The sequence below is a fragment of the Lagenorhynchus albirostris genome, chromosome 6 (genome assembly GCF_949774975.1).
Source record: "Lagenorhynchus albirostris chromosome 6, mLagAlb1.1, whole genome shotgun sequence".
NCBI classification, from domain to species: Eukaryota; Metazoa; Chordata; class Mammalia; order Artiodactyla; family Delphinidae; genus Lagenorhynchus; species Lagenorhynchus albirostris.
The window spans coordinates 51,725,538-51,752,936 of NC_083100.1; the positions used below are offsets into that span (position 1 = coordinate 51,725,538).

Genomic DNA, 27,399 nt, shown 5'->3' on the forward strand with positions numbered 1-27,399 from the left:
CCTGTCACTTTTTAAAAAAGAGAAGTAAGATATTAGCCCCCAGTTGTACTTTTCTAGACAGAAAAGCTCTACTTTGGGTCATGGCAAGAAAGAGTTTGCTAATTCTGAAAACACAAGGTGTACCACTTGTAAAGGTTTATGTTTTAGGGTAGCTCTTAAGTGTGGTTAAATTAACTCATTATAAAAAGTTTATTTTTTGCCTTTTCTTGTAATATCTAGACTCTTGCGATATGTTTGTATTAAACATATTCCCTAGGTTGAGTAACTGTATCTTGAGATGATCTCAGTGATCTAGTAGTTGTCAAGATAAATAAATATATTCCTTTCTCACTTATTTAATTCCACAGTGATTCTACTGGTAAACTGATTTCCAAAATAATAAAACTCTCATAAGGCTATTTTCATTAGGTTTTATATATAAGAAAGGAGTCTAATATATCAAATAGTAGTGTAGTTTCTAAGGCCAAATTGTCTTGGTTCAAAATCTCATTCCATAGCTTACTATGGTATGACCTTGGAAAAGTCGCTTAATCTTTTTATGTCTTAGTTTCCTAATCTGTAAATTGGGAGTAAAAGTATCTACTGCATACAGTTATTTTTCAAATTTAAAAAGTTAACACATGGAGAGTGCTGACAACAGTGTCTGGTACATAGTAATTGTTCACTAAATGTTACTTTATTGTTATAATTATCACTTGTTATAGTTTCAAAATATTTAACACAGAATGTGTTATAAATTTATTTATTTATTTTTGGCTGTGTTGGGTCTTCGTTTCTGTGCGAGGGCCTTCTCTAGTTGCGGCGAGCGGGGGCCACTCTTCATCGCGGTGCACGGGCCTCTCACTACCTCGGCCTCTTTTGTTGCAGAGCACAGGCTCCAGACGCGCAGGCTCAGTAGTTGTGGCTCACGGGCCCAGTTGCTCCGCGGCATGTGGGATCTTCCCAGACCAGGGCTCCAACCCATGTCCCCTGCATTGGAAGGCAGACTCTCAACCACTGCGCCACCAGGGAAGCCCCAGAATGTGTTATGACAAAATTGCAAAGGTTTTTGTAGCAGAGCATGTTCATAGAAAGGCCATTTCTACTAACTCTAGCAATGAGTTAACATGTGCTATAACTGGATGCACGATTCCAGGGTTCAAGTGTTGACATACTATATGGAAGAGGCAAGTTCTTTGTACTAAGTTAGATGCTGTGTTGGAAGACTTTACGGGTCCCTTTTAGGCCGCATACACCTCGGTTGGTAGACAGGCATGGAACTGAAAGTTATAATTAAGTTCACAGAACGTTTGGAAATCTGCTTATAGAGGTCTTTGAAATCATACAGATAAGGTTCAAATGAAACCTTGGCTTCCCCATATATAAGGATGAGGCTAATGCTTACTTTACAGAATTCTGGGAATTTAACAGAAAAGAGCCAATGTATTACCTGATGTGAAGATGGTCCTCGGCAGGTATAATCACTTTTCTCTGAATCAGTGACCACACTGATGGCCCCTGGAATCGGTTCAGACAAAATAATACCCCCAGCCAAAAATGACCTGGGTCGTATCTCATATCCTGGAGTTTCTTCTAATTAGGATGGACCTGGATCACCCAGGCTATGTGCAGCCCTAGTGCTGAACCCCACCTAGGTGCCGGGGCTGGAAGGCTGAGAGGTAGAAGGAGTTGATGCAAAAAGTATTCTCAGCCTCTGGATTCACCAACTTCTGGAGCTTCCTAAACTTAGGGAACCAGGACCCCCTGCTGATTATGGCCCACAGGCTGTTTTGTTTGGCACATACAATTTTTAAATATATTGAATGCTAGTTGTGAGTGTTTGTAAATTAGGAGACTGTCCCCAAAATCAGGACCCGTGGCTTCCCTAGAGAAATCAGAAGATGTGGTCCTCTAAAGCCTACCTCCTGGATGATGGGAGTGGGCTGGTGCTGAGAAGCTGCCTGTTCTTTAGACTGAGCAGACTCTTCTGCTCCTGCAGGGCCTTGGAGGCCTTGGGGTGTGACCCCTGCTCTCAATAACACAAAATCTTTTCCTTTTGGGTAAATTGATGTGATTTTGATACTTAAGATTATTTTGCATCTGTTATTTTTTATTTTTTTTGCGGTACGCGGGCCTCTCACCGTTGTGGCCTCTCCCGTTGCGGAGCACAGGCTCCAGACGCGCAGACTCAGCGGCCATGGCTCACGGGCCCAGCCGCTCCGCGGCATGTGGGATCTTCCCGGACCGGGGCACGAACCCATGTCCCCTGCATCGGCAGGCGGACTCTCAACCACTGCGCCACCAGGGAAGCCCCTATTTTGCATCTTTTAAACACGAATGATTATGACAAAACTTCTGATACCTTGTATGACTTTCATGGATTCCCACCCCATCACTCCTGTAGTGTACATATGGTGAGGTTTTAAAAAAAATATTAGTAGTACTGACTAGGGTCAAAGGGTAGTAACACTAATTTTAAAAGTGCCATATCGCAGTAATGTCCAGGAGATGAAAACTAGTTCAGGTTTGCAATTAACATTTACATACTAATGATAATTAGCAGTTCCTTAAATTAAAGCCTCATATTTTACATGGTTTTTATTGCTGTCTGTCTTTTCAGAGCTATATTGAAAATGAGCAGGAGTTTATGACTTTGGCTTGTGTTAGTTAAATGAATTGCAACGACTATTATTAACATAAGCAAGATGAGGATAATATGCTTTGGGATATTAACAGAGCAAAATTCAGGTCAGATGTGAATTAACATGTTCAAGTGTTTAATGCCTCTTAACCCATTTAAAAATATTTTGCCTACGGGGTATCATCTAGGTGTGATATTTGTGAAGTAAACTTTATCAGAGCAGTGCTAATGTCTTCTTATCCATTGACACATGTTGAAGTGTTTGAAGGTGTGAGTAATCACACGCACAGAATATATAAAATTAATATTGGGTTGGCCAAAAAGTTCGTTCGGGTTTTTCCATAAGATGTTACGAAAACTTTTTGGCCAACGCAATATTTTAAAGTCAAAATTTCACGAATTATCACCAATTGTTTTGATGTTGTTCATTCTTTGACTTAATTTCTTCTTTTCTAGTGTGGTCTGTGTTGGTGGAGATGGATCTGCCAGTGAAGTAGCCCATGCTTTGCTTCTTAGTGCCCAGAAGAACGCCGGGGTGGAAACAGACAGCATCCTGACTCCTGTCCGAGCCCAGCTTCCACTTGGTGTGATACCAGCAGGCAAGGGAGGGGCCATGGATTTGCCAAATGGAACCCCTCGCCTATCTTCCCCTGGTTTACTTCCTAACCTAGGCAGTGTCACACAGAGTTAAACGCGCAGACTTTGAGTTTGAAAGACCCACGCTTGGCATCTCCACTAGCACATGTGAGACTCTGGCCAAGTTATTTAATTTCTTTGAGCCTTATTTTTCTAATTCATAAAAGAGAGATAACACACATGACACTCACTTTATTACAAGGTTATTATAGTATTAAATTAGATAGTATACGTGCAGGGTTTAATACATAGTTAAGCAAACAATAAATGGGACCGTTATTCTACCTTCCCACATAAAGGTCTAATGATCACACAGTCCCAGATGTGAAATTTTGAAACAGGGCCATTCCAGTCAAGCTGTTTATAATTTCTTGGGGGGGTAAAATGTGGTAACTCAATTCCCGTAGTTGAAGTGTAAACAGATAAGCTTGAATATGCCAAAAGGATTCATCCTGACTGCGGTATCTCCAGCAGCTAGAACAGAATGTGATACAGTGAACACTCAGTAAAGTCTAAGTGAATAAATGGAAAGAAGACATTACAGAGCAAGTACCACTTGAATTGCACCTAAAAATAGGTATGACAATTTTTTTTCTGGCCTGAAAGATGGGAATGAGTTATTTTCTTGGCTACAAAAATAATAAATGGCAAGGCAAAATCCAGGAATGTTGAGGAATAGAAAACAGGCCATTTGTTTCGTAGTACTGGTGTCAAAAAACAGGTCCACATCATGGTGGCTCCTGGATGCCACAGGAAGGGGTCTGAATTGCAGTTGATGATCAGTAGGGAGCAATGGGAGGTTTAGAGCAAGGGAGCAACCTGCTGGGAGCCTGTTCTAGGAAGATTCCTGATTAGGGGAAGGGAGGAAAAGGAAGTGGAGGTCAGAGCCAGGGAGAGCAGCCAGAGCAACACTGGGATCCAGAGAAGACAAAAGTATCTTTTGCAGGTTTATTATGTGAGTCCCTCCTCTCAAATTATTATTGAAACAAACAGTAGTGAAGGAAAGTGACTTTTTTTTTCACTTTAGAACGTCACATGTTATTATCTCTACAAGAAAAGCGGAAACAATTACAGTTGACCCTTGAACAATGTACAGTTGGCCCTCCTTTCCTCTGCATCCTCGAATTCAACCATCCGGGGACCATGAAGTACTGTAGTAATTACAGCTGAAAAATATCCATGTCTAAGTGGACCCACTCAGTTCAAACCTGTGTTCAAGGGTCAACTGTATTCTTTCCTATGAAATAAAAGACACGTGGTTACACATGGTTGAAAAAAAGCAACATTCTATCCATTTGATGACCAGAGTCATTTGGTATGAATTTCAGTATATTTAGTATTGTTAATTGACAAAGAGCAAAAGACACACCAATGCCCTTCTAGAGAAAAAAGTCTTTCATAAAAATAAGAATTTAAAAGGAGAGGGATATTGGGGTATATCCTGATGATTGTAAAAAACTGTTAATAAAAATCTGTGAGAAAGACCCCCTTAGGTACAAGAGAACAAAATGCATCAACTCAAAACGATGCATTTGGGCTGCACTTTGACCTTTCTGTGTCACTTTAGAAGTGCCGTCTGTAATGGTGGAAATTTCCCAACATTTCCTTCTGTACAGAGTGGATGTGCTTAGGTCACTGTTTCTCTTCCTTAGTACTTACACCCCTGAAGTCACTCATTCACTGCTCTGCATCAAAAGTGGAAAGATGGGTGTCCCCATGGATCTTCATTTGACATAAAGTGAATAGCTAGCTAGAAAAACTGGTGGTCATGCTTACATTTTTAATATGTAACTCAGATGTTATAAAGGAACAGCATTGAGTTTTATTATCATTATACTTTTTAAGCATATTTCTGATTTTGAAAGCATTTTTTAGATACAGTGGATATGTAGAAATGCCACTGGAACACTTTTTGTTTAGAAGATACAGCCTGTTGCCAAAACTTTAGTGGCTGTATAGAGTTCTAGCTTGTGGATTCCATCTAATAGGAGGAGGAAGTCATGTGCAGGATGTATTTAATATGAGGACTCTGTGTCTGGTCAGGGCTTTGATAATGAATGGGAACAGGAGCTAGGCAGGAAGTTTCTAAGCTAACGCAGAAGAGAGTCTGCCTTTGAAGCCATTTGCCTCCTGGAGAGAGACACCCAGAGGGAGAGTGTTTAGTAAATTACTCCACTGAGCCAACAGACTAAGCCGCTGAATTATGGTCAGACTCAGATGGATCAGATGTGGGGAAGCCTGTATTTGAACTGCTGGCCATTAGCAACGGTGTTTGTTGCTATGGGAACTGGTGCTAAGGAACTATACAGAGAGATTCCGATTAAGGGGATGAGGGGGAGGATAGGGAAAAAAGCCAGAGAGGACATAAAAATAAAAAAGCAATCCAGTTGTTGTAAAACAAGGCTCAATCCACATACTGATGACTGGGAACCATATATTTCTATAGCATTCACATAAATAAATTCATGCTTTCCAATTAATTTGAGGAGAATAAAATATTGCCAAGGGACTGTTAATTTCTGTGATATTTCAGGCAAAGAACCAAAGTGTAGGTGCAGTTTTCATGAGAATTTTAGATATGCTTGACTAGGAAGTCATTACATCACATTTATCTGTTTGGATGTGGGAGACATTAATGGCCTTATGAATATTCATGATGTCTGGTTAATTAAGTTAATTGTTCTGCAGAAGTGCTTGCACTTCCAAGGACAATTTTTTTTTCTTTTTGCCTCTGTAGTTTCTGCCTGGTTCTTCTACCAGTCATGCTTTACATGAGCTGCTACTTCTGTCCTTACTCATTGGATGTGGCACATTTTAGCAGGTTTGGGGTGGTGGTGGTGAGCAGAGTTGCTGGTAGTGTTAAGAAAAATAACTTTTCAGGCTAATTAAAATGTTTACCTTGAGGTAGAACATTTATAGCTTTTGTGAGAATGCTAAAATTACATAGTTTTTATTTATGTGAGCAGCATGTTCTTTTGGCATGTAGATATCTTTTTGGTTGGATCCCATTTTGTTTCTGGAAATTGTACTCTTTTAGATTATTCAAACAAAAATATGGAGCAATCTATAGTTTTATAATTTTACATCTACTTTCTTCATGAACTTTCCTTTTAAATTCACAGTGTTAAAAACGTTCTTAAGGATTAAGGTACAGGTCAAGCAGAGCAGAAGATGACTGAGATGATTTTCTGATTTCTGGTCATGTCTGTCATCACTGCCAAGTTCAGTGGAATTAAAGAAAAGTGGCAAAGTTGCAAAGCCCGAGAAGACATAGAAATAAAAAAGCAATGTCTAGCATTCTAAGGGGATTTGTACTTTGGCATACTTAGCGTACTTCAAACTCACAGGGAATGAATGGTCTTTATTTTCTTGAGCCATGATATGTGTCATTCTCTATTGCACATGACAACATTACATTTTGTTTTTTAATAGTCTTTCTAGAGGAATGCTTTTATGGTCTACTCTTAATTAACCATGGTAATGGAGGAAATGTGTTTCATGGAGTACTGTAATCCATCGATAATCTTAAATATCTCACTCTAATTATGTGGCCTCCTCCAAAACCTTTACCATAAATCCGATTGGGAAGCAAAATTGATTTGTTTTTGCTTTTTTCCCCCACCCATTCCAAGTTAATTAGTATTAGACAGCCAAAGGGCAGGCTGTAGAGGGTCAAAGAATAATTGGAAAAACCTAGGTAATTGACTCCTGGTAAAGATCCACTGAGGAACCGGTTTCTGGATCACTTTTTCTCAGACCTTAGGGTACATACAAATCACCTGGAGAACTTGCTAAGACACGGGCACGGGGGCCCCACTCCCAGCTACTCCCTTTCCATTGGTTGGAGGTGGAACCCAGAAATTTCCCGTTTTCTTTTTTTTTTTTTTTTTGCGGTACGCAGGCCTCTCACTGTCGTGGCCTCTCCCGTTGTGGAGCACAGGCTCCGGACGCGCAGGCTCAGCGGCCGTGGCTCACGGGCCCAGCCGCTCCGCGACATGTGGGATCTTCCCGGACCGGGGCACGAACCCGTGTCCCCTGCATCGGCAGGCAGACTCTCAACCACTGCGCCACCAGGGAAGCCCCAGAAATTTCCCTTTTTAACAAGCTCGCAAGTAATGTTGATGCTGCTGATCCTCGAACCATACGTTCTGGAGGAGGGCCTCTCCATATGCATAACCTGAGGATCTTATAAAATGCAGACTATGCCTCCTTAGGTCTGGAGTGGGGCCTGAGAGTCAAGAGTGTAATAAACACGGAGGTGTGGCCATTGCTGCTGGGCTGTGGGACATATTCTGAGTAACAAGGGTCAGAACATAAAGTACTGTTTGATGAATCAGTTAAAACCAGTTTACCAATTGGTTAAGGGGGACATTTCTTTGCATTGGTTTCACTAGAGGTCTGGAAATCATGAATGCTTAGATAGGTACCTCACGATGACTATTGTTTTAATGACAGTCTTGCTTGATAATGGCTTCATTGACTCAGCTTCTCCAGATGAGCAGCCCAAGCATAATACATCTGTTCAAAGTGACACAAACCGAAGGGATTACATATGACCACACAGGAAAGGTCCTGATTAGCTAGCCTTTGCATTGATAGCGATTGTACACAGTACATCCATGCTTTCACAGTTCTTGGCTGTTACTGGACTTAAATCAAGAAAAATGTAGCTTCTTAATTTTAAATGCTTTTTACCTCCTGGGAATGGCAGTGGCTAGCTGGTATTTTCCCCTTCGAAACCAGGCCTTTACCCGAAGATCTCAGACACACACAAATGTTACAGGGGCCTGACTTGAGAAAGCTCTTTCTCTTTGTAGGCTGGTGGGAAAAATTCATGTGGATCTTAAATAATCTTAGTGATTATGGAAAACAGAAACCTATAATGTCTCAATACAGATTCTCAAACTATGGCAAATACCATGGGATGAAGAGTTTTCTTCATCTGGGGTACCATTTTTCAGATAATAGAAGGGATCTCCATTTGGTTGAGAGCTTTAAAATGTATTTAAAGCATATCTTTTGTACTTTATAGTGATTTTATACTTTTTCCTTAGTTATTATTTGGCTTTTTTGTGTTTATGCATTTGTCTGCTTTCCAGAGCCATCCTTCTGCTGTTGGTGCGCATTTTGGTAAAGAAGCCCGTTTATTAAAGTTGAATGGAGCAGATTTTGATATAACTAGCACTTTTTCAGGTAGAAAACAGACATTCATGATGGAAGAAGCTGTGAGCAAGTAGATACTATAACTTGTTTCCTAATTTTTAAGTTATTTAAAGATTAAATAATAATTGAGTAGCCATTCAGTGTGCATCTATGATGTGAACAAAAACTTATACACTTATACACTTCCACTTAATTTTTCATTTGAACATTACATAGTGACATCTCTATAAAGTAGGAGCAAATGGTTAATTTAAAATGTTTGCTATACTGATCATACATGTTTTAAATTTGATTTGGCAGGATCTACTAATGTATTGGCACATTCTCTTCATGGAATTTCTCATGTGGTAACTGCAACTTTGCACATTATAATGGGTAAGAATTCTTCCAAAGAAGTTTATGTTTTATAAGGAAGTTTCTATTTATATAAGGAAGGCTATTTTATATCCTTCAGGCTTGTCTAAGACAGATTCTTTATCTCTCAAAGCAGGGAAATGTCTGACTAAAAACCAAAAGTCAGTTAGGCAAAGCTTCACTATTGTGACTGCCGATTTTTTCAGAATACAGGTGCTCTAAAGAGTAGTAAGTGAAGTTTTACTATAATCTTGATAGAAAATAATAGAATAATGTTCAAGATCACAATTTGATAACCAGGTCAAGAAAATCCATGCATACTGATGAAATATATCAGGTACTGTTGTTTGACTACCAAAACTCTAGGACTAGTTATTAAAAGAAAAAAAAAAGCACAAGAAAAAAACTTTTAGCCAGTGTACTTCCACTAGACCTTTTATTATCTCAACTGATGTAAAGCATGTAAGCTCTAACAAATGCAAATCTGTTAAATCTGAGTTTACTCTGCACATGTACTTCAACTTCACTTCCTCAGCCATGCTTTGTTTAAAATAGCAGTAAGCTGCAACATTTACCACTTTGTGTCTCTTCCCTTGGTACCTGAAAACGTTATAAATGGGGCTTCCCTGGTGGCGCAGTGGTTGAGAGTCCGCCTGCCGATGCAGGGGACACAGGTTCGTGCCCCGGTCCGGGAAGATCCCACATGCCGTGGAGCGGCTGGGCCCGTGAGCCATGGCCGCTGAGCCTGCGCGTCCAGAGCCTGTGCTCCGCAACGGGAGAGGCCACAACAGTGAGAGGCCCGTGTACCGCAAAAAAAAAAAAAAAAAAAAAAAAAGTTATAAATGGCAATTGCAGTAATTGTAGGTAGTGAGAGTGGAAGAGAAAATAGGATATTATGGTATAAAGTAGCCTGACATTTTCTTCTTCTCTGAGTAAATAACTGTGCTCTCCTATGTTTGCCATTTTGACACCTGGCTCTACTTACTTGCTGACTGACTAATACTCAATATAACATTCAAGGGCACATACAACCGGTCGATGTCTGCACCTTCAGCACCACTGGCAAGTTTCTTCGCTTTGGGTTCTCAGCTATGTTTGGCTTTGGTGGAAGAGCTTTGGCTCTGGCAGAAAAACATCGATGGATGTCCCCTAACCAACGTATGGATTTTGCTGTCATTAAGGCACTGGCAAAACTTAAGTAAGTCTTTTTTTCTTAACCCCCAAATTTCATATCCCAGAGTCAATGAGTGCTAATAACAAATTTCATTATATTTTAGGCCAGAGGAATGTGAAATATCATTTTTACCAGTTAACGACCCTCAGGATTTAGGAGAAAGGTAAGTGAACAGCTCAAAGTAATACAGGAGTCTGTATCTTTCTTTGAAGCATAAAACTGTTTGATATAAACAGTTTATTAGACTTGTGATCTTTGGTTGTTCTTCTATCGTATTAGTGAAGAATATAGAATCATGGGGTCCTACAGATGCTATTAGGCCACGTAGTTTGGCATCTGTCTTCAGAAACAACTATTCACTCCATCCATCCATCCATCCGTCCATTCAATATCTGTTTATTAAAGTACCTGCTGTATGCCAGACACCTTGGATAAAATATGCCTACAAACAAACGAACAAAATCCATAGTTTCTGCCCTCATGAGAATTTCTAATGTGGAACAAAAATATTACTCAAAGCCACACAAAGGAAGTGCTCTAGTCTTAAAAGAAATTTTGAAAATCATTGTTACTGATGAATCAATGAATCAACAACTAATGCAGTGACAGAATTGTTCACATATTTTTACTTACTGCTGAATCTAATATATATAATGTTGGGTTCTCTAATCATCTCATGTTTAATAGATGCTATTTTTTCGTGTGTGATGTGATGTTTCTTTGTCTTGTTTTCTTACTTTTAGGAGGGCACAGGGATCTCTGAAATCTGGTGAGTATGAAGTTACCTCCTTGAGAACTGAGCAGGGCTCTATTGACATTTTGATCTGGTGGGGGAAAGTAACCAATCCCTTCCATTACCTTTAGACTGTAATGATCAGTGGCAAATGATCCAGGGTCAGTTCTTGAATGTCAGCATTATGGCAATTCCATGCCTGTGTTCAGTGGCACCTAGAGGCTTGGCACCTAATACCAGGTTAGTAAGCGTTTTTATTGAATCATTGATACTTTTCATTCATTCATTTATTTATTTTTGGCTGAGTTGGGTCTTTGTTGCTGCGCGCGGGCTTTCTCTAGTTGCGGTGAGCGGGGGCTACTCTTCATTGGGGTGTGCAGGCTTCTCTTGTACGCAGGTTTCAGCAGTTGTGGCTCGTGGGCTCTAGAGTGCAGTCTCAGTAGTTGTGGTGCACGGGCTTAGTTGCTCTGCAGCATGTGGGATCTTCCCAGGCCAGGGCTCGAACCCGTGTCCCCTGCATTGATAGGTGGATTCTTAACCACTGTGCCACCAGGGAAGCCCCATTGAAACTTTTCTATAAACCACAGTTATCTTTCAGAATACCCTGCTAACTCTTGGCTAACTAGAATATTATCAAGAGGTCATTTCTGAGTTGATTTTAAGGGATTTGTCTTCAGAGTAGGCTGAGAGTAACTGTTATGCTGGAAAAATGATAATTTACTCTGATTTTTTAATATCACTGAGGCTAAAATAATATTCCTTGGGTTTTATTGACATGATCTTATTGTGTTATTTTATGTCTACTTTGCTTTATTTATTTATTTACCAGTCATTGAGAATATTATATTTAATTCTGGTATTCCTTATGCACACCTCTGCCTTTCGATTTTAGTGCAGACGTATACAACCTTAGCAGGAATAGCATGTATGTGTGTATGATACTTTTAGTCAAAGGAAACATTTTAGTTATATTTAGTGTGAATTGTGGTACATCGGAATCTACTGCCCACATTTTCATGAGACATTTTATATATCATTTTATCCACAAGCTATAGCTATTCCATCTCTTGCACATCCTTTTCATGTAGTTGTCCATCATTGGTCTGAAAATATATTTCTCTTGCGTTTCTGTAGAGCATAGAAGAAAGGTGATGAATGTTGCATAATGTCGTCACCGCTAGATTTTCCCCAGAAGTGGAATAAAAGAATGACTTTTGTATGTACTTTGGCAATTCATAACATCATTTTAATGATTAGTTTCAACTTCCCTGCAAAATATTTAATCTGAAGGATTAACAATTGGTAAAGGGGTTGATTTAAAATGTTTTCCTTGGCAATTGATAGGAAGGTAAGAAAGAGGGAAATATCCAAAGTTAGAGAAGAAGAGAAACTTTTTTTTTTTTTTTTTTTTTTTTTTGCGGTACGTGGCCGCTCACTGTTGTGGCCTCTCCCATTGCGGAGCACAGGCTCCGGATGCGCAGGCTCAGCAGCCATGGCTCACGGGCCCAGCTGCTCTGCGGCATGTGGGATCTTCCCGGACCAGGGCACGAACCTGTGTCCCCTGCATCGGCAGGAAGACTCTCAACCACTGCGCCACCAGGGAAGCCCGAGAAACTATTTTAAAAATCAGATGTCAGAGTCTCATTAATTATCTCTAGTGCTGGAGCTTGTGTGGTTTAGAAATTGAGGCTGATTGTTTCCTCCCCATACCCTCAGAAACCCTAGATAGCTGTGCATCTCCCTAGTGTAGTTTCCCCTATGAAAAGTGAAGATCTGGCTGGCTGACTAGAGCTGCATTCTCCAGGACTCGACACAATGCTGCTCTAGCCCTACGCCATCTCTGACTCTCGTGTTTGCTCGAGGACCTTCGTGGGAAGTAGTCCTGCTCTTCTGGGAGCAGTCGATTCATGCCTCCTTCCAAGCTGCTCCAGTCATTTTCCAGCTGGCCTGGAATTCCACTGCTTACTCTCCAGGTTCCATCTGCATTGATGAATTTTTCAGAGGAGGATGATTAGTTAGAGATGTCTTCTGTGGATTGTAAGCAAACATGCCATTTTTTTAAAGGCCTTTACATCAGAGCCTCAGCTGACCAAGGTATTCAAAAATTTAGCTTCTGGATGATTCAGCGAAATTGCAAAGGAGTTTCAACTTCCACCTTTATTTTTTCACAGGAAAGTATAATTTACTTCAAAATACCTCAGTGTGAGTTGCTGATAGGAACTAATTTTTTTATATTCGAATTTTTCTAAGATTATATGCATTAATGTATGGAAAATATTTAGAACAGTGCCAGGCACATAGCTTGTGTTTCAATTACTAATAAGTATTGAAACGTAGACACGTGAAATGCTTTTCATATTTACCAGTAAAAACTAAGTAATTAAAAAAAATCAAGAATGCACAAAACACTAATGTTTTGGTACTATTTTTTTTTACGTCTTTATTGGAGTATAATTGCTTTACAATGGTGTGTTAGTTTCTGCTTTATAACAAAGTGAATCAGTTATACATATACATATGTTCCCATATCTCTTCCCTCTTGCGTCTCCCTCCCTCCCACCCTCCCTATCCCACCCCTCTAGGTGGTCACAAAGCACAGAGCTGATCTCCCTGTGTTATATGGCTGCTTCCCACTAGCTGTCTATTTTACATTTGGTAGTGTATATATGTCCATGCCACTCTCTCACTTTGTCACAGATTACCCTTCCCACTCCCCATATCCTCAAGTCCATTCTCTAGTAGGTCTGCATCTTTATTCCTGTCTTACCCCTAGGCTCTTCATGACATTTTTTTTTCTTAGATTCCATATATATGTGTTAGCATACGGTATTTGTCTTTCTCTTTCTGACTTACTTCACTGTGTATGACAGACTCTAGGTCCATCCACCTCACTACAAATAACTCATTTTCATTTCTTTTTATGGCTGAGTAATATTCCATTGTATATATGTGCCACATCTTCTTTATCCATTCATCTGTCGATGGACACTTAGGTTGCTTCCATGTCCTGGCTATTGTAAATAGAGCTGCAGTGAACATTTTGGTACATGACTCTTTTTGAATTATGGTTTTCTCAGGGTATATGCCCAGTAGTGGGATTGCTGGGTCATATGGTAGTTCTATTTATAGTTTTTAAAGGAACCTCCATACTGTTCTCCGTAGTGGCTGTACCAATTCACATTCCCACCAGCAGTGTAAGAGTGTTCCCTTTTCTCTACACGCTCTCCAGCATTTATTGTTTCTAGATTTTTTGATGTTTTGGTACTATTTATTTCCAGTTGGGAAGAGGTGACATAATGCGTAAAAGGAATGGTGGACCCTGGATTAAGCGCTCTGGTTCCAGTGATTATTTTGTTTTTCTCTGTCTTTGAACCAATCACTTAAACTTCGGGGCTTCTTTTCCTTCTACGTAAACTGAGTGAATGACTGGGTAATCTCCAAGGTCCCTTACAGCTCTAACCTGAGCTTCCATAAGATTTAAAGAGCTCTTTTTTATGTCGTCATTGTTATTCTTGGAATAACTTTATATTTGCACTGAAACTGAGCCTAGAAGTCATTTGCGCATATTTCTGCAAACTGCCTTCTAAAGCTAGATGCATCTGTGAGTGGCTTTTTGGCACTAAATCACACCTCTAAATTTGCAGCCTCTTATATTGAACTGAAGAGTTATGCAAGATTAAAATGTTCAGTCATTTAACTGAACATGTGTGGTAGCATTTGTTCACTCCAGTTCATCCATCCAAGAGCCTCTGATTTATTTGGTTTCCTGTGTCACTTAGACCTGCCCATAAATAAATATTTAAATCACACTTTAGATCTTAAAAAGTGTTGAACTAGTTGTTAGACCATTTGTATTTATTAACTATCGTACAACACATCCTTAAAAAAATACATGGTTTCACACTTAGAATCCCTAAGTAAGTACATTGGATTTCAAATTATGTCTTGATATGTGAATAGGATGCATGATGATTCATTTTTTAAGAAGTGCTTGGTGTCAGTGCTTGGTGAGAAGGAAATCAGTCAGTTGTTTAATAAAACTAATTTGAAAGGCTGTTTCATTTAAAAGACAGCACAGCAAGATATGATTTAATAATTTTAGGTAAATTTAATGTGATGGTGATTTATCTAGCTTGCCTATAACTTCTAGTAAACATTATTTGTTAGGAGGAATGATACAGAGTAGTTTCTGATGTACTCTCTTAATAAATATTTTAATGTTAAATACAAATATTTAATTTCAGATTAAATAATGGAAGCATGGCTCTTATAATTTCACGAAACGCTTCTCGACCAGAATTTATAAAACACCTGAAAAGATATGCAAGTGTTAAAAACCAGGTACAGTAAACCATTTAGATTACCTGTGTGCAAGGCAATTAATCATGGGGAGAGAGATGCTGCCGGAGTTGACACCGAGTCCTGCCTTGTAAGAAAGCTTTATTTTCTTCTGAATGCATTAACCTTTTCTTTTTTTTCAATTTGTTCTTCAAATTCTGAAAAGTATCCACCAGTATTAATATGGATTGGCCTTTTTGAATTGTGGGTTGGTGGTTATACACATTTATGTGTGTGTGTGCAAAGAGAAAATAGAAAATGTAGTGTTACATTGAAATGTGAAGTAAATTAAGGATACAATGACATACTCAGCTGTTCTTCAGAATGAAGAGTAGTGAAATCTGAGATTTTTAGCCTTCTTGATTTTATGGCAGCAGACTCCCTCTAAAGTTATGACCTTTGGATTTTCCTGTTGTTTAAGATCAGCCTACTGACATTGATTGAAATAGATTTGCAGAAATATATTTTAAAATACACTACTTTTATATAGATGTTATTTATTTTATTCTAAACTTAGGATGTGTGGTGGTATTTGTAGAGATAGATAAAACTGTATTTCCGTTCTTAAGGGATTTGCTTTAAAGAGAAGCAATGACTGTTATAAGCCATATTCTTTGGGCAGACATTCTGAGCCGGTTATTAGGAAGCTGATCCAGAAATATGTGAATTTCTGAAATTATGAATCTTGAAGTACAGAGTATGCATGTAAAACCCTACAGTCTCATACCTTCTTCCAGGTATAAAATTGTGCCTGGATGTAGTTGGGGGAGAACAGATGGGGGAAGGAGAGTAAATCCAGCCGGTGACCAGCAGCTGTATCTTTCTTACATAGGTAGCCACTGCAAGGCTGTCATTTTTGCTTCTTTATAATTTTAAACTTTCTCAGGCAGGCTTCATGAAGTTTCAGTTCTCCTCTGCCTACTACATTATTTGATCAATGTTTATTGAGCAACCAGTTGAATGAAATGTTTAGGAAATTATGTCATAAAATTATATACAGGCCTATTTTCTTTAAATATAAATCTCTAAGGAGACAAAGTGGAAAAAAGCTGATATAATGTAGGTTGTAAGACTAACTAATAACTTTATGTGTTTGGGAAAATAGTGATTTATTGATTTTTAAAGGAATGTATGCCTTTTCAGGTGTTGCTAATTTTGTTTGCAACTTTACTATTTTTCTTAATCCAAAGCAATACATGTTCATTGGTTTTTCTGTAAGTCAGAAAATAGAAACAAGATAACAATATATATAAAAAGCTCTCAAAATTCTATATTCCAAGAGATAATGAGTGCCATTATGTTGGTATAAACTTTTCCTATTCTTTTTCTATTAAATACATATGAGAACTTAAAGGAGTAATAACCCCAAGGTACTGACCCTGAGAAGCTGTATATTTATTTTAGGGAGGCACGATTGCACAGATTACTTACAGAAGTTCTCTTTTGGAATTGCCTAAGGGGCAAATGTCTTAGGTAATTTTTGTAGACATCCTTTTTTCATTACGAAAGTAGCTTTCTTCTGACTTTAAAAGTAATAGATGCTTACTATAAAAAATAAAGACAAAGACATAGTAGTGAATGTAATTCTGTATCTATAGGAAAGTAAATTTTTTCAAAAGAAGACCATGTTATGCAAGACATAACCATTTTTCTCAGGTACTCAACCAGTCATATCTTGCTTTTGATACAAAAAAACTATTGCCTGTGTGTGTGTGTGTGTGTGTGTGTGTGTGTGTGTGTGTGGTTCATTAGGCTTAACTGATTGGCTCAGCTCTTTCCAAAAATTCAAGTCCATGCTACTGCTCTGTAGTATTTTGCAAAGAAATTCTAAACTGTTTTGCATAATAGTATATAGTAAGAATAATTGGATTGATTCCCAAGGTGACTGCTTTCAAGCAATGTTAATCTGATACATTTGTTAAAAAATCACAGACATACATATACACATATACATGTGTATGTGTAGTCTCTTTCCTTCATGGTGACATGTTCAAAAATATAAACTTATATAAATTATGTAATATTATAAAGACCAGATAAATATAAGATTATATAATCCACTCTCAATTAGTAGCAGTTCTGGTATCCAGGAAGGGAAATGCGGCACTTCAGCCTAAGGAGAGCAAGAGTCTAGGTCTCTGAACCATCTTTCCAGGTTGAACTGAATGTTCGCGTATCTGAACAATTGTAGAATGTACTGAAAACCATCATTTGTAGGTGACGCATCTTGCGTTTCCCATCTCTATGTGAAATAGATAGAGGTAAAAATTACTCTTCAAGTCTTTTCAACTCCTGTAGCTGGCCTTTGTTTCCTCTGTTCATATTGAAAACATTCCTACGTTTGCTTTGACCCTCATTTTTGTTTAGGGGGTTTAAAAACCCTTGTTATTCCCCAGGGATTTGTTTGTAACCTTCTTCTCATGATACCTTTTCCTGGGTGATCTCACTGCTTCCCATTGCTTGAACCACTATCTGAACTTTGCACACTACCAAGGGTTCTCTCTTCCTTTCTGATTTGCAGGACCACTGTGCCTTCCTGTGTGCTGAGAAGGTTATAAAACTCACAGGCATCTGGAGTCCAGCACGTCCACTACTTACCTTATCGCCCTCTTCCTGGATGGTGCTCCTTCTGTGTTTCCCTACAAAGGGCAATGGTACCACTCTCTACCCATCCTGGAGTTACTCTGCATCCCTCTCCCTCATTCCTCACAACCAGTCCACCAATTAATTCAAACCTTAATCCCTTCTTGCTTCCAGTAGCCTCCTTCTGATCTTTCTTTTCTCTGGTCTTCCACACTGCATTCTAGAGGGATTTTTCTAAAATACGTATCTGATTTATCTCCTGCCTAATTCTTCAATGTGTTATTGTCATCAGGATGACATCAAATTTCCTCAGTGTGGAATACAAGGCCCCTTGTATTCTAGCCCTTGCCTGTGTCACAGCCTCGCTTCTTGCCATCCTCCACCAGATTTCTCGTGCTTTGGTCATTGAATTCGTTTTCTCGGGCTGCCATAACAAATACCACAGACTGGGTAGGTTTGGTTTCTCCCAAGACCTGTCTCCTTGGCTTACAGACGGCTGCCTTCTGGCTGTGTCCTCACTTGATCTTTTCTCTGTGCATGCACATTTCTGGGGTCTCTCTGTGTGTCCCAATTTCCTCCTTTTATAAGGACACCAGTCATATTAGATTTGGGCCTACCCTAAAAGACTCATTTAACTTAATCACCTTTTAAAGACCTAATCTCCAAATATGGTTACATTCTGAGGTACAGAGAGTTAGGACTTCAACATATAAATTGGGGAGAGGGGGGACACAGTTCAGCCCATAACACCATATGTGTCTATGTTTTAAAATCAAATATAGGCATTAACATACTCTGAAAAATAAATGCCAAAATACCAGTGTTGCCATCAGTATCACACTATGCTTGATCATGGCATATCTCTGTATTCTTGCAAACGTGGTTTCCTCTCTCCAGAGCTTCTCTTCACCTCCAGGCTAATTCTTCTGTGTTAAGACTCAGCTCAAGAGGGCAATTCACCCAATATCCTGAGCCTGTTTGCCTCTTCTCATTTCTCTGTGCTTATACCATCATGGCACTTATATATATATCACAACTTTAATTGTTAACTTCCCTTCCTCATTGCCCCAAACACACCCTCACACGTGATATCACGCTCTTGGCTTCCCTAAGTCCCATCTAACAATGTCTGTGGCTTCCTAGGTAATAAATGTGCATGCATGGATGAATGGAGCTTCATTTTGTGAAGTGTGCACATGAAAACTGACGATGTAAGACAATAGACTTACCGGTGATGGCCATCAGTTCCTGACACTCCTTGGCTTTAGCTGCATGGCTCAAGTCTCTGACCCCTTCATCACATGACATTCTCCCTGAGTGTCTATCTTCACATGGCATTCTCCTCTCTTAACCAGGACATCAGTCATATTGGATTAGGGCCACCCAAATGACCTCATCTTAACTTGATTACATTTGCAAAGACCCTATTTCCAAATAAGGTGACAGTCACATGTACTAAGAGTTAGGACTTCTAGATATCTTTACGGGGGACACAATTTAACCCATAATGGCCAGTGATCACTGACTCATTTAAAACACATTATTTTGGGACTTCCCTGGTGGCGGAGTGGTTAAGACTCCGTGCTCCCAAAGCAGGGGGGCCGGGTTTGATCCCTGGTCAGGGAACTCTACCACATGCATGCTGCAACTGAGAATTCACATGCCACAGCTAAGGAGCCTGCCTGCCGCAACTAAGACCCGGCACAACCAAATAAATAAATAAAATTTTAAAAAATGTTTAAAAAAACAACTAAAACACATTATTTTTACAATGAATGAAAAATGTAGAACATTTTACAAGTGCAGTGTGAAGTGTGGCCCCAAACCTTACACCTGAAATGGGAAGTCTAATGCAGTGACTATTAGGCAGTTTTAGAGAGAGCCTTGCTTTTTCCAACAGAGAGTTGCTTGGGGCCTGCTAACCCTGTACTTCAAATAGAACAACTGTTGCCATCATGTAACCCAGTATTATCCACCATGTAACCCATGCATTATTCAGTATAAACTGTAAGATCTGCTGGACATTGATGTTTCCACATTCGGCAAAATAAGGGTTTTGGGGAAAATAGTTTTCTGGCAACTTTTAAAATTCTGTGCTTCATCGAGGTTTATATGTGAAAGAAGGGAAAAAAACATGTAGATAATATATTTGTGATAAACCTCATGCCATTTATCTGAAAACTGAAATAAATGAGTAGTTGTGCATTTCTACTAAAAAGTTACTTGGCTATCTTACTTATTTCAGAGAATATATATTTTTTCACTATCGTTTCCTTAGGCAAGTAAGAAAAATTTAAATTTTTAAAAAATTTTTTACTGGAGTATAGTTGATTTACAATGTGTTAATTTCTGCTTACAGCAAAGTGATTCAGTTATACATATATATAATATTTTTCATATTTTTTTCCATTATGGTTTATTGCAGGATATTGAATATAGTTCCCTATGCTACACAGTAGGACCTTGTTGTTTATCCATCCTATATATAATAGGTGGCATCTGCTAATCCCAAACTCCCAATCCATCCCTCCCCTGCCCGCACCTTGGGAACCACAAGTCTGTTCTCTGTGAGTCTGTTTCTGTTTCGTAGGTAAGTTCATTTGTGTTGTATTTTAGATTCCACATATAAGTGATAGCATATGGTATTTGTCTTTCTCTGTCTGGCTTACTTCACTTAGTATGATAATGTCTAGGTTCATCCATGTTGCTGCAAATGGCATTATTTCATTCTTTTTTATGGCTGAGTAATAGTCCATTGTATATATGTACCACATCTTCTTTATCTTTCATCTGTTGTTGGGCATTTAGGTTGTTTCCATGTCTTGGCTACTATAAATAGTGCTGTTTTGAACACTGGGTGCATGTATCTTTTCGAATTAAGGTTTTGTCTGGGTATATGCCCAGGAATGGGATTGCTGGAACATATGGCAACTCTGTTTTTAGTTTTTTTGAGGAACCTTCATACTGTTTTCCATAGTGGCTGCACCAATTTACATTCCCACCAACAGTGTAGGAGGGCTCCCTTTTCTCCACACCCTCTCCAGCATTTGTTATTTGTAGACTTTTTAATGAGGGCCATTCTGACCAGTGTGAGGTGGCACCTCATTGTAGTTTTGATTTGCATTTCTCTGATGATTAGGAATGATGAGCATCTTTTCATGTGCCGATGGGCCATCTGTATGTCTTCTCTGGAGAAGTGTCTATTTAGATATTCTGCCCACTTTTCGATTTTTTTATTGTTGTTATTAAATTGTATGAACTCTTCGTATATTTTTGAAATTAAGCCCTTGTCAGTCATATCATTTGGAAATATTTTCTTCCATTCCTTAGGTTGTCTTTTAATTTTGATTATGGTTTCCTTTGCTGTGCAAAAGCTTATAAGTGTGAATAGGTCCCATTTGTTTAATTTTGATTTTATTTCTATTGCCTTGGGAGACTGATCTAAGAAAACATTGGTATGATTTATGTCAGAGAATGTTTTGCCTGTATTCTCTTCTAGGGGTTTTATGGTGTCATGTCTTATATGTAAGTCTTTAAGCCATTTTGAGTTCGTTTTTGTCTATGATGTGAGGGAATGTTCTAACTTCATTGATTTTCATGTGGCTGTCCAATTTTCCCAACACCACTTGCTGAAAAGACTGTCTTTTCCCCATTGTATATTCTTCCCTCCTTTGTCAAAGATTAAATTGTCCATAGGTGTGTGGGCTTATTTCTGGGCTCTCTATTCTGTTCCATTGATCTATGTGTCTGTTTTTGTGCCGGTACCACACTGTTTTGATTAGTAGTAGTATTTGTAGTAGCTTTGTAGTATTGTCTGAAGTCTGGGAGGGTTATGCCTCCTGCTTTGTTCTTTTTCCTCAGGGTTGCTTTGGCAATTCTGGGTCTTTTATGGTTCCATATGAATTTTAGGACTATTTGTTCTATTTCTGTGAAGAATGTCATGGGTAGTTTGATAAGGATCACATTAAATCTGTAGGTTGCTTTGGGTAGCATGACCAAGAAAGACTGAAACATGAAGCTGACTTTGTACCATGCTAGAGTGGTCAGTAAGCAACCATAATTATCATGCAACTTGTGTCCATCTTTAAAGTGAGGATGAGACAGGCAAATACCTGTCAAAATCACATGGGATGGACTTTCTCTTTTTACCTTCATAAGTTTAGTTCTTCGTAATTAAATTCCAAATGTGAAACTTATTCTAGAGTTTGCTCTACATCAGTTAAACTAGTTGACAATAATCAAGTCAGTGGATTATATAAATCCTCTATAACAACAGACCAATATTAAAGATTTAGTTTTTATTGGAAATTATTGTATACAATTTCATGGACATATACTATTTGTCATAAAACAAGTTTGCCAGCTGCTAGATCTAAATGAGCTAGGAAAGCAGAAAAGGGGCTCCTTCTTCCAAAGAAATTGGAACTAATTAGAGTTTCAAAGCTATGAAAACATCAGCATGCACACTGATATTTACTTGCAAATGAGAGCACAGTGAACTTTCTAGTTTGCATTACAGTTAGGGATAAAGCAAGTACCAAGATTATTTGCATTTATTTTTTGGTTTTTTTAGTTTAATTTTCCATTTGTTGAGACTTACACTGTTGAAGAAGTGAAAGTTCACCCAAGGAGTAACAGCAGTGGACACAATCCAGAGGAAGAAGACGTACCACATGAAACTGCTACAGGAAGCAGTTTCCCTTGGAATGTAGATGGTGATTTAATGGAAGTTGCATCAGAGGTCCATGTTAGGTAAGTCTAATTATTTCACCATCTTGTACTATCAGTTTTGTGTCTGATTGATTGATAGACATATAAATGGAAGTTGCTGCCTTATAACTATCAAAACAGGCAGTTGGGCTAATTTTGTTTTAAATTCGTAAGTCAGGGAAGCATAAAAAGACACATGTACAATTTTAATAAATAAAGAAGTGTAACTTTGTATTTATTCACTAATTGTTATGTAGAACCAAAGCATTTTCTTTGGTTATGAGTCTCTACGTTGGCATTCTGAATTACCATTCTTCACGAACTATACAGATAATGTATGTCTACAATTTCCATTTTGAATTTTAAAAAATGGATTAAGATCTGAAACCTTGTGATGCCATCTGAATAGCAGATGGTTACAATTTAATCCCCCAGTCGTTTAGAATTTCCTTTTACCCACAACAAATACCGTAACACTTTGTGTTCAGCAGTTTGCTTTTATCGTCTTTCCAAAGCATACTTTACGTAAGAACAATTTTACATATTAACAAGAGCAATGGGTTACAAACAGGCTTGGGAACATGCAAACTTATTGTTGACAAGCATTATGACTCAGTGGGTAGAAGAAGTGTGCAGGGCTCCCTGAGTAGCCTGCTAGGTGTGAGCTTTCTACATTCGTGGGTGACTGGGCTTTACAGGAATTACTGCTGCTGATTTATTAGGCCCTGCATTTTTTCCTAGATGGCAGCTCTGCCATGAATGTATGCTCGGTGGCTATCATTAGATTTCTATTTGGTATTATGCACCACATTCGATAGGGGTTATGTGTGAAAAATAACAGAATGATAGGTTGATGAAATAATCATACATATTCTTATATTCTTTACAGAGTACACCCAAGACTTATCAATCTTTATGGAAAAAGCGTGGAAGAAACGAATGATTCCAAAGTAACATGTAGTTGTTTGTAAGAGGAATGTGAAAATTAGAATTTTAATATGAAGGGATATTGTCATGTTTTAAACAGATATTTTAGTAAGGAAAAAACTATTTTTAAAAGAAATTAAAATTGCTATTTTTGATGTTACTAAAAATTAGCTTCTAGGCTTTAAGACATGAAATAGATACAAAACGATTTAAATTCTGGTTTTTGGAAAGTATTTATTGGAATGGAAAGTAAATCTTTCATATACTTGAAATTTAAACAAACATGATATATCAATATTTAACCTAGATTAATTCCAAAATGAACTAATTTGGATTCCTGGATTTGAGTCCATCAATTCTGATGTTAAATTTCCTACAGCCTGATGCCAACAGACCACAGAGTTCATGTAAGAAAGACTGTCCTGATTTCTTGATGAGGTACGTAATCCAGCGGTATTAAATTACACAGCTAGGAAATGATATAACCAGAAATAGTACTATTTTTTCAAAAGCTCTCTAATACCTAGACTACTTGCCAAAAAGAAAAAAGATGGATTTTTTAAAAAGTTATAGTACCACTTTGGTGAATATTCTCTGAAAGTTGAAAACTCAAAGTGGTGGGGTTTTGAAATCCATAATACACATAAACTATTCAAACTATCTAACTGGTTAGAATCCTACCTGAAATGGTGTCATTTCTAGTAGGGAGGAACAAAATTTAAATTTCCTCAGGGATCATCCTTGAGGAAGCAATTCTAAATTGGGATTTGATTTTCCACCAATGAGCCTAGACATTTTCTTGAAAGAACTACTTGTTTTTTAATCATAAAAAAACATAGTATCTTTTGTTCAAAGGGTTCTTTAAAATTGAGTTAATTTCTATTGGTACACCCCCGAGTTCAGGAGGTTTCGTGCTCATTGGGTCCCACTGCTCAAATGCCTTCACAAGTTTCTGTGCATTTTTCATTCTCCAGCCACCAATTTGTGAACAGATAACTTACAGGAATTAAGTGGTCTGAGGAAGACAGCTGTTGGCAGGGACCTCTATGAAGTAATCCTCTTCCATAGTGGTAAAGACTGCCCTCTAACCTATCACTTCCCGTAACAGATTTCGAAAATTTGGCCCCAACCTTCATATCAAGACAGATGTACCTTCATATCAAGACAGATGTAGGGACAAATCAGAGGAAATTATATTCTGGTGTTTATCAGCATTTAGTTCATATGCATGAATAAATATTACAAAAAGCGATTGTATTTGCAAGTGAAGAGGTATTTTAGACGCAGAAAAACTACCTCATTATAAAAAGTCTAAGATAACACCAACAAAAAACTTAAAATACTTCAGCCATCACTAAAACATGGAAATTTTGATGTCACATTTTTACCTGATACAAGCTAAATCTATATTTTTCAATTTTACAGTTAAATTTGCTTCTCTATTCTATTTATTTCCCTGAAGAAGAGAATGCTCTTATAGTACTGGTGAAAACACATTTCATACTTACATTTGAGGAGAAAGGAGTAACATCCAAACAAGAATTCGTTTATTTGCTGAATTTGATAGTCAACATTTTAAACAGTATCTAATTTGTATGAAATACTGGTCCCCAATATGTTCTTTGCAGAGCTTTGATTTTTAAAAATTAGTGAGGTACAGTTTTCATAGTTTACATATATCAGCTAAAGTGCAACATTCGATCTGTTTTAGAATATAAATTAGAATTCTAAGTACTGTTGTTTTTATAAACCAAAAATTTGATTAAAGATGGATTTTTTACAATTTACTCTTCAGTACCTTTCCCTTGATAAAATTGTGTTATAGAAGGACTTACTGGATTTATACCTATATAAACATATTTTCTCTTAAAAACTTTTATGTGTATATATATGTACAGAAAGAAAAAAAAATCCAGAGCCGTATAAACAATAATTAGCCAGAAATTATCCCATTAAGCTCAAACCAGTGTATAACTTCAGTCTGAAGTTTGCTCATCAGGCCATAGTATTCATAGACTGCTGAATAGATGGTTGTTGATCAAAGGTTATAGGAAATATATTACAAATCAATGTCTTTAAAGATAAAATATGCTTTAAAATGATAATGTTCCTCTTCTATTCATTAGAAAATTTGGGAACAGCCTTTCAAAAATTCTGCTAAATATTTCTAGAGAACATATTCCAAACAAGTCTCAAAGATCTATTAGAAATGAGTCCTTACCTATTTGGTGGAATTAATTTTACCAAAGCCAGCACATATGGTAAATAGTATTTCTTTTAAAGGAATGATACCTCAAAGTCCAAGATTTCTCCAGTCGAGTTGTTTACTTCAACATAATTTTAATTCAGATGCACTCATTTCAAGGTATTGTCCAGGGATTACTTATCTTGGATAAGCTGATGCTTTAGTGTTTTTCTATCCATTTAAGAGCTGAAAGATTATCTTTTTGGATATATTAAAATATTACTTTTGGAGTTATTTTTCTCTTAGAATAATCACTGCTTGGATTTTTCATCTGCATTAAGACATAACGTCACAAGGTCATGACTAAAAGAAGTACACAGAAGAAGTCTGAGGCAAAATTCACGGTTTCTTGTAAACAATGTCTAAATTTGTTTTAGTATACCGTAACCTGAGTCTGTTATTCTCTCAATTTGAAAGAAGTCTTCAATCATCTTTACTGCTTTTACTGTTAATGTAACTCCAGCTGTCTCTTCTGTTTTCTTGTTGTAGGATAGACTTGTACTGTCTTTTGAAGAAGCCAGCCTGAAAATAGCATTAGTCATGAACAACATTAGCTATTTGATATGAGTATGAGTATAATAAGAGTCAATGTCAATTGTAGTCAGTAAAAATTAGTTTGGGAAATACTGGGTTAAAGAGCATTGTTTTGTTGTTACTGCAGGATTTCTCAGTGATGCACGCACTCTCCAAAATTGAAATTCAACATATAACGCGCAGTGTTTGCCCAATGCTTAGTTAGAAAGAACATCTTTCAAAACGTTTGTTATAGTTTGGACATTTGTTGAAGATAAGTTATCTTTTAAGAAGGCATATTTTTCTAGAAAGACTGTGGTACTAAAGTTAAGAGAAATATGCAATCAATCAGTATAAGAATTAACATTAAAAATACTGAAATGCTGAAATCTAGTAACGTGGGAGTCACAAGTTGGCTTTGAGAAGATCAAGAATGGCATTTTGAGTGGTTTAACAATGGTAATTATTAAAGGCTTACCTTCCACATAACATATGAAATCAATAAAAGTAAAATAAGTCCAAGTAGCAAGCTACTTAAAATAATAGCTATAGTGAAATGGCGTTTGGGTCTTTGATGATGTAGTCCTTCGAGTAGCACCTACATAAATTAACCAAAATAAAGAAACACCACTTTAAAACCTTGCCTCTATTTCGTTTGAAGCCCCTCCACGATCCCCAATAGTATTCAGAATAACCCATCCCATTCTCTTGCTGGTCTAACACAAACCATAGGAAACATTGGTAATTGTTTAGCAGAAACAGGGTGTGTAATGGGCCATATCTGTGGTTCTTCCTCCAATCCATCCTACCAAAATCACCTCCTGAAAGAGCTATGTCATGCCTTCCTGGCAGTTGTAGAAAATACCAATCCCCTGTAAAGTATATTAGGCTTGCCGTGATTTTCCTGACCAAACACTAGCAATATTTTTTCCCACAATGTTTTGGTTAAAAAGGTAATAATCTTACATGTGCAACATTCTCTTCCTTGTTTAGTTCAATAACTTTTGGATTTGGCTCTGGAAAAGCTGTTGCTCTTATTTCAAACTTCAGGGCTCTAGTCTCATCCTGTTTAATAAATAAAAAAAAAAGATCACTGTAGCCTGATACATCGTTTTGTTTCATGAAAACACAGAGCAGGTAAGAATCATGAGAAACTACTTCTATTCTAAAGGTTTTCACAAGTTAGCTTCTCCGGTTTCACCATTTGTAGTTAATTGCAATGCAATGCTTCCTTTGGTTCCAAAGGCATGTGTCCTTGGTATTAATTTATATGGCATCATTTTGTTGAAATCCTTTTATTAAACATGGCTGCTCTGCAGAGAACTTGATTTAAATGCTTATAATAGTTAATATTTAAATACTATTTGATAATTACCAGTGTATTTTTACCTTAGCTATTGAAT

General features: G+C 37.7%; 2 protein-coding genes across 2 annotated transcripts in view; one reads left to right on the plus strand and one right to left on the minus strand.

Annotated features, from left to right (window-relative positions):
- Positions 1-24,470, plus strand: part of CERKL (ceramide kinase like) — a 148,956-nt gene extending 124,486 nt beyond the window's left edge. The window contains exons 5-15 of the mRNA XM_060151180.1: positions 3,077-3,219; positions 8,720-8,794; positions 9,794-9,971; positions 10,051-10,110; positions 10,691-10,716; positions 10,812-10,920; positions 14,925-15,021; positions 22,175-22,353; positions 23,201-23,261; positions 23,618-23,676; positions 24,347-24,470. Coding sequence (XP_060007163.1) covers positions 3,077-3,219; positions 8,720-8,794; positions 9,794-9,971; positions 10,051-10,110; positions 10,691-10,716; positions 10,812-10,920; positions 14,925-15,021; positions 22,175-22,353; positions 23,201-23,261; positions 23,618-23,676; positions 24,347-24,470 — 1,111 coding nt within the window. The remainder of the gene's footprint in view (positions 1-3,076; positions 3,220-8,719; positions 8,795-9,793; positions 9,972-10,050; positions 10,111-10,690; positions 10,717-10,811; positions 10,921-14,924; positions 15,022-22,174; positions 22,354-23,200; positions 23,262-23,617; positions 23,677-24,346) is intronic.
- The window catches only part of ITGA4 (integrin subunit alpha 4), an 83,686-nt gene continuing 80,696 nt past the window's right edge, over positions 24,410-27,399 (minus strand). The window contains exons 26-28 of the mRNA XM_060151400.1: positions 26,963-27,061; positions 26,475-26,594; positions 24,410-26,005 (exon numbers count right to left, since the gene is read on the minus strand). Of these exons, the coding sequence (XP_060007383.1) occupies positions 25,907-26,005; positions 26,475-26,594; positions 26,963-27,061 (318 nt within the window). The 3' untranslated portion in view covers positions 24,410-25,906. The remainder of the gene's footprint in view (positions 26,006-26,474; positions 26,595-26,962; positions 27,062-27,399) is intronic.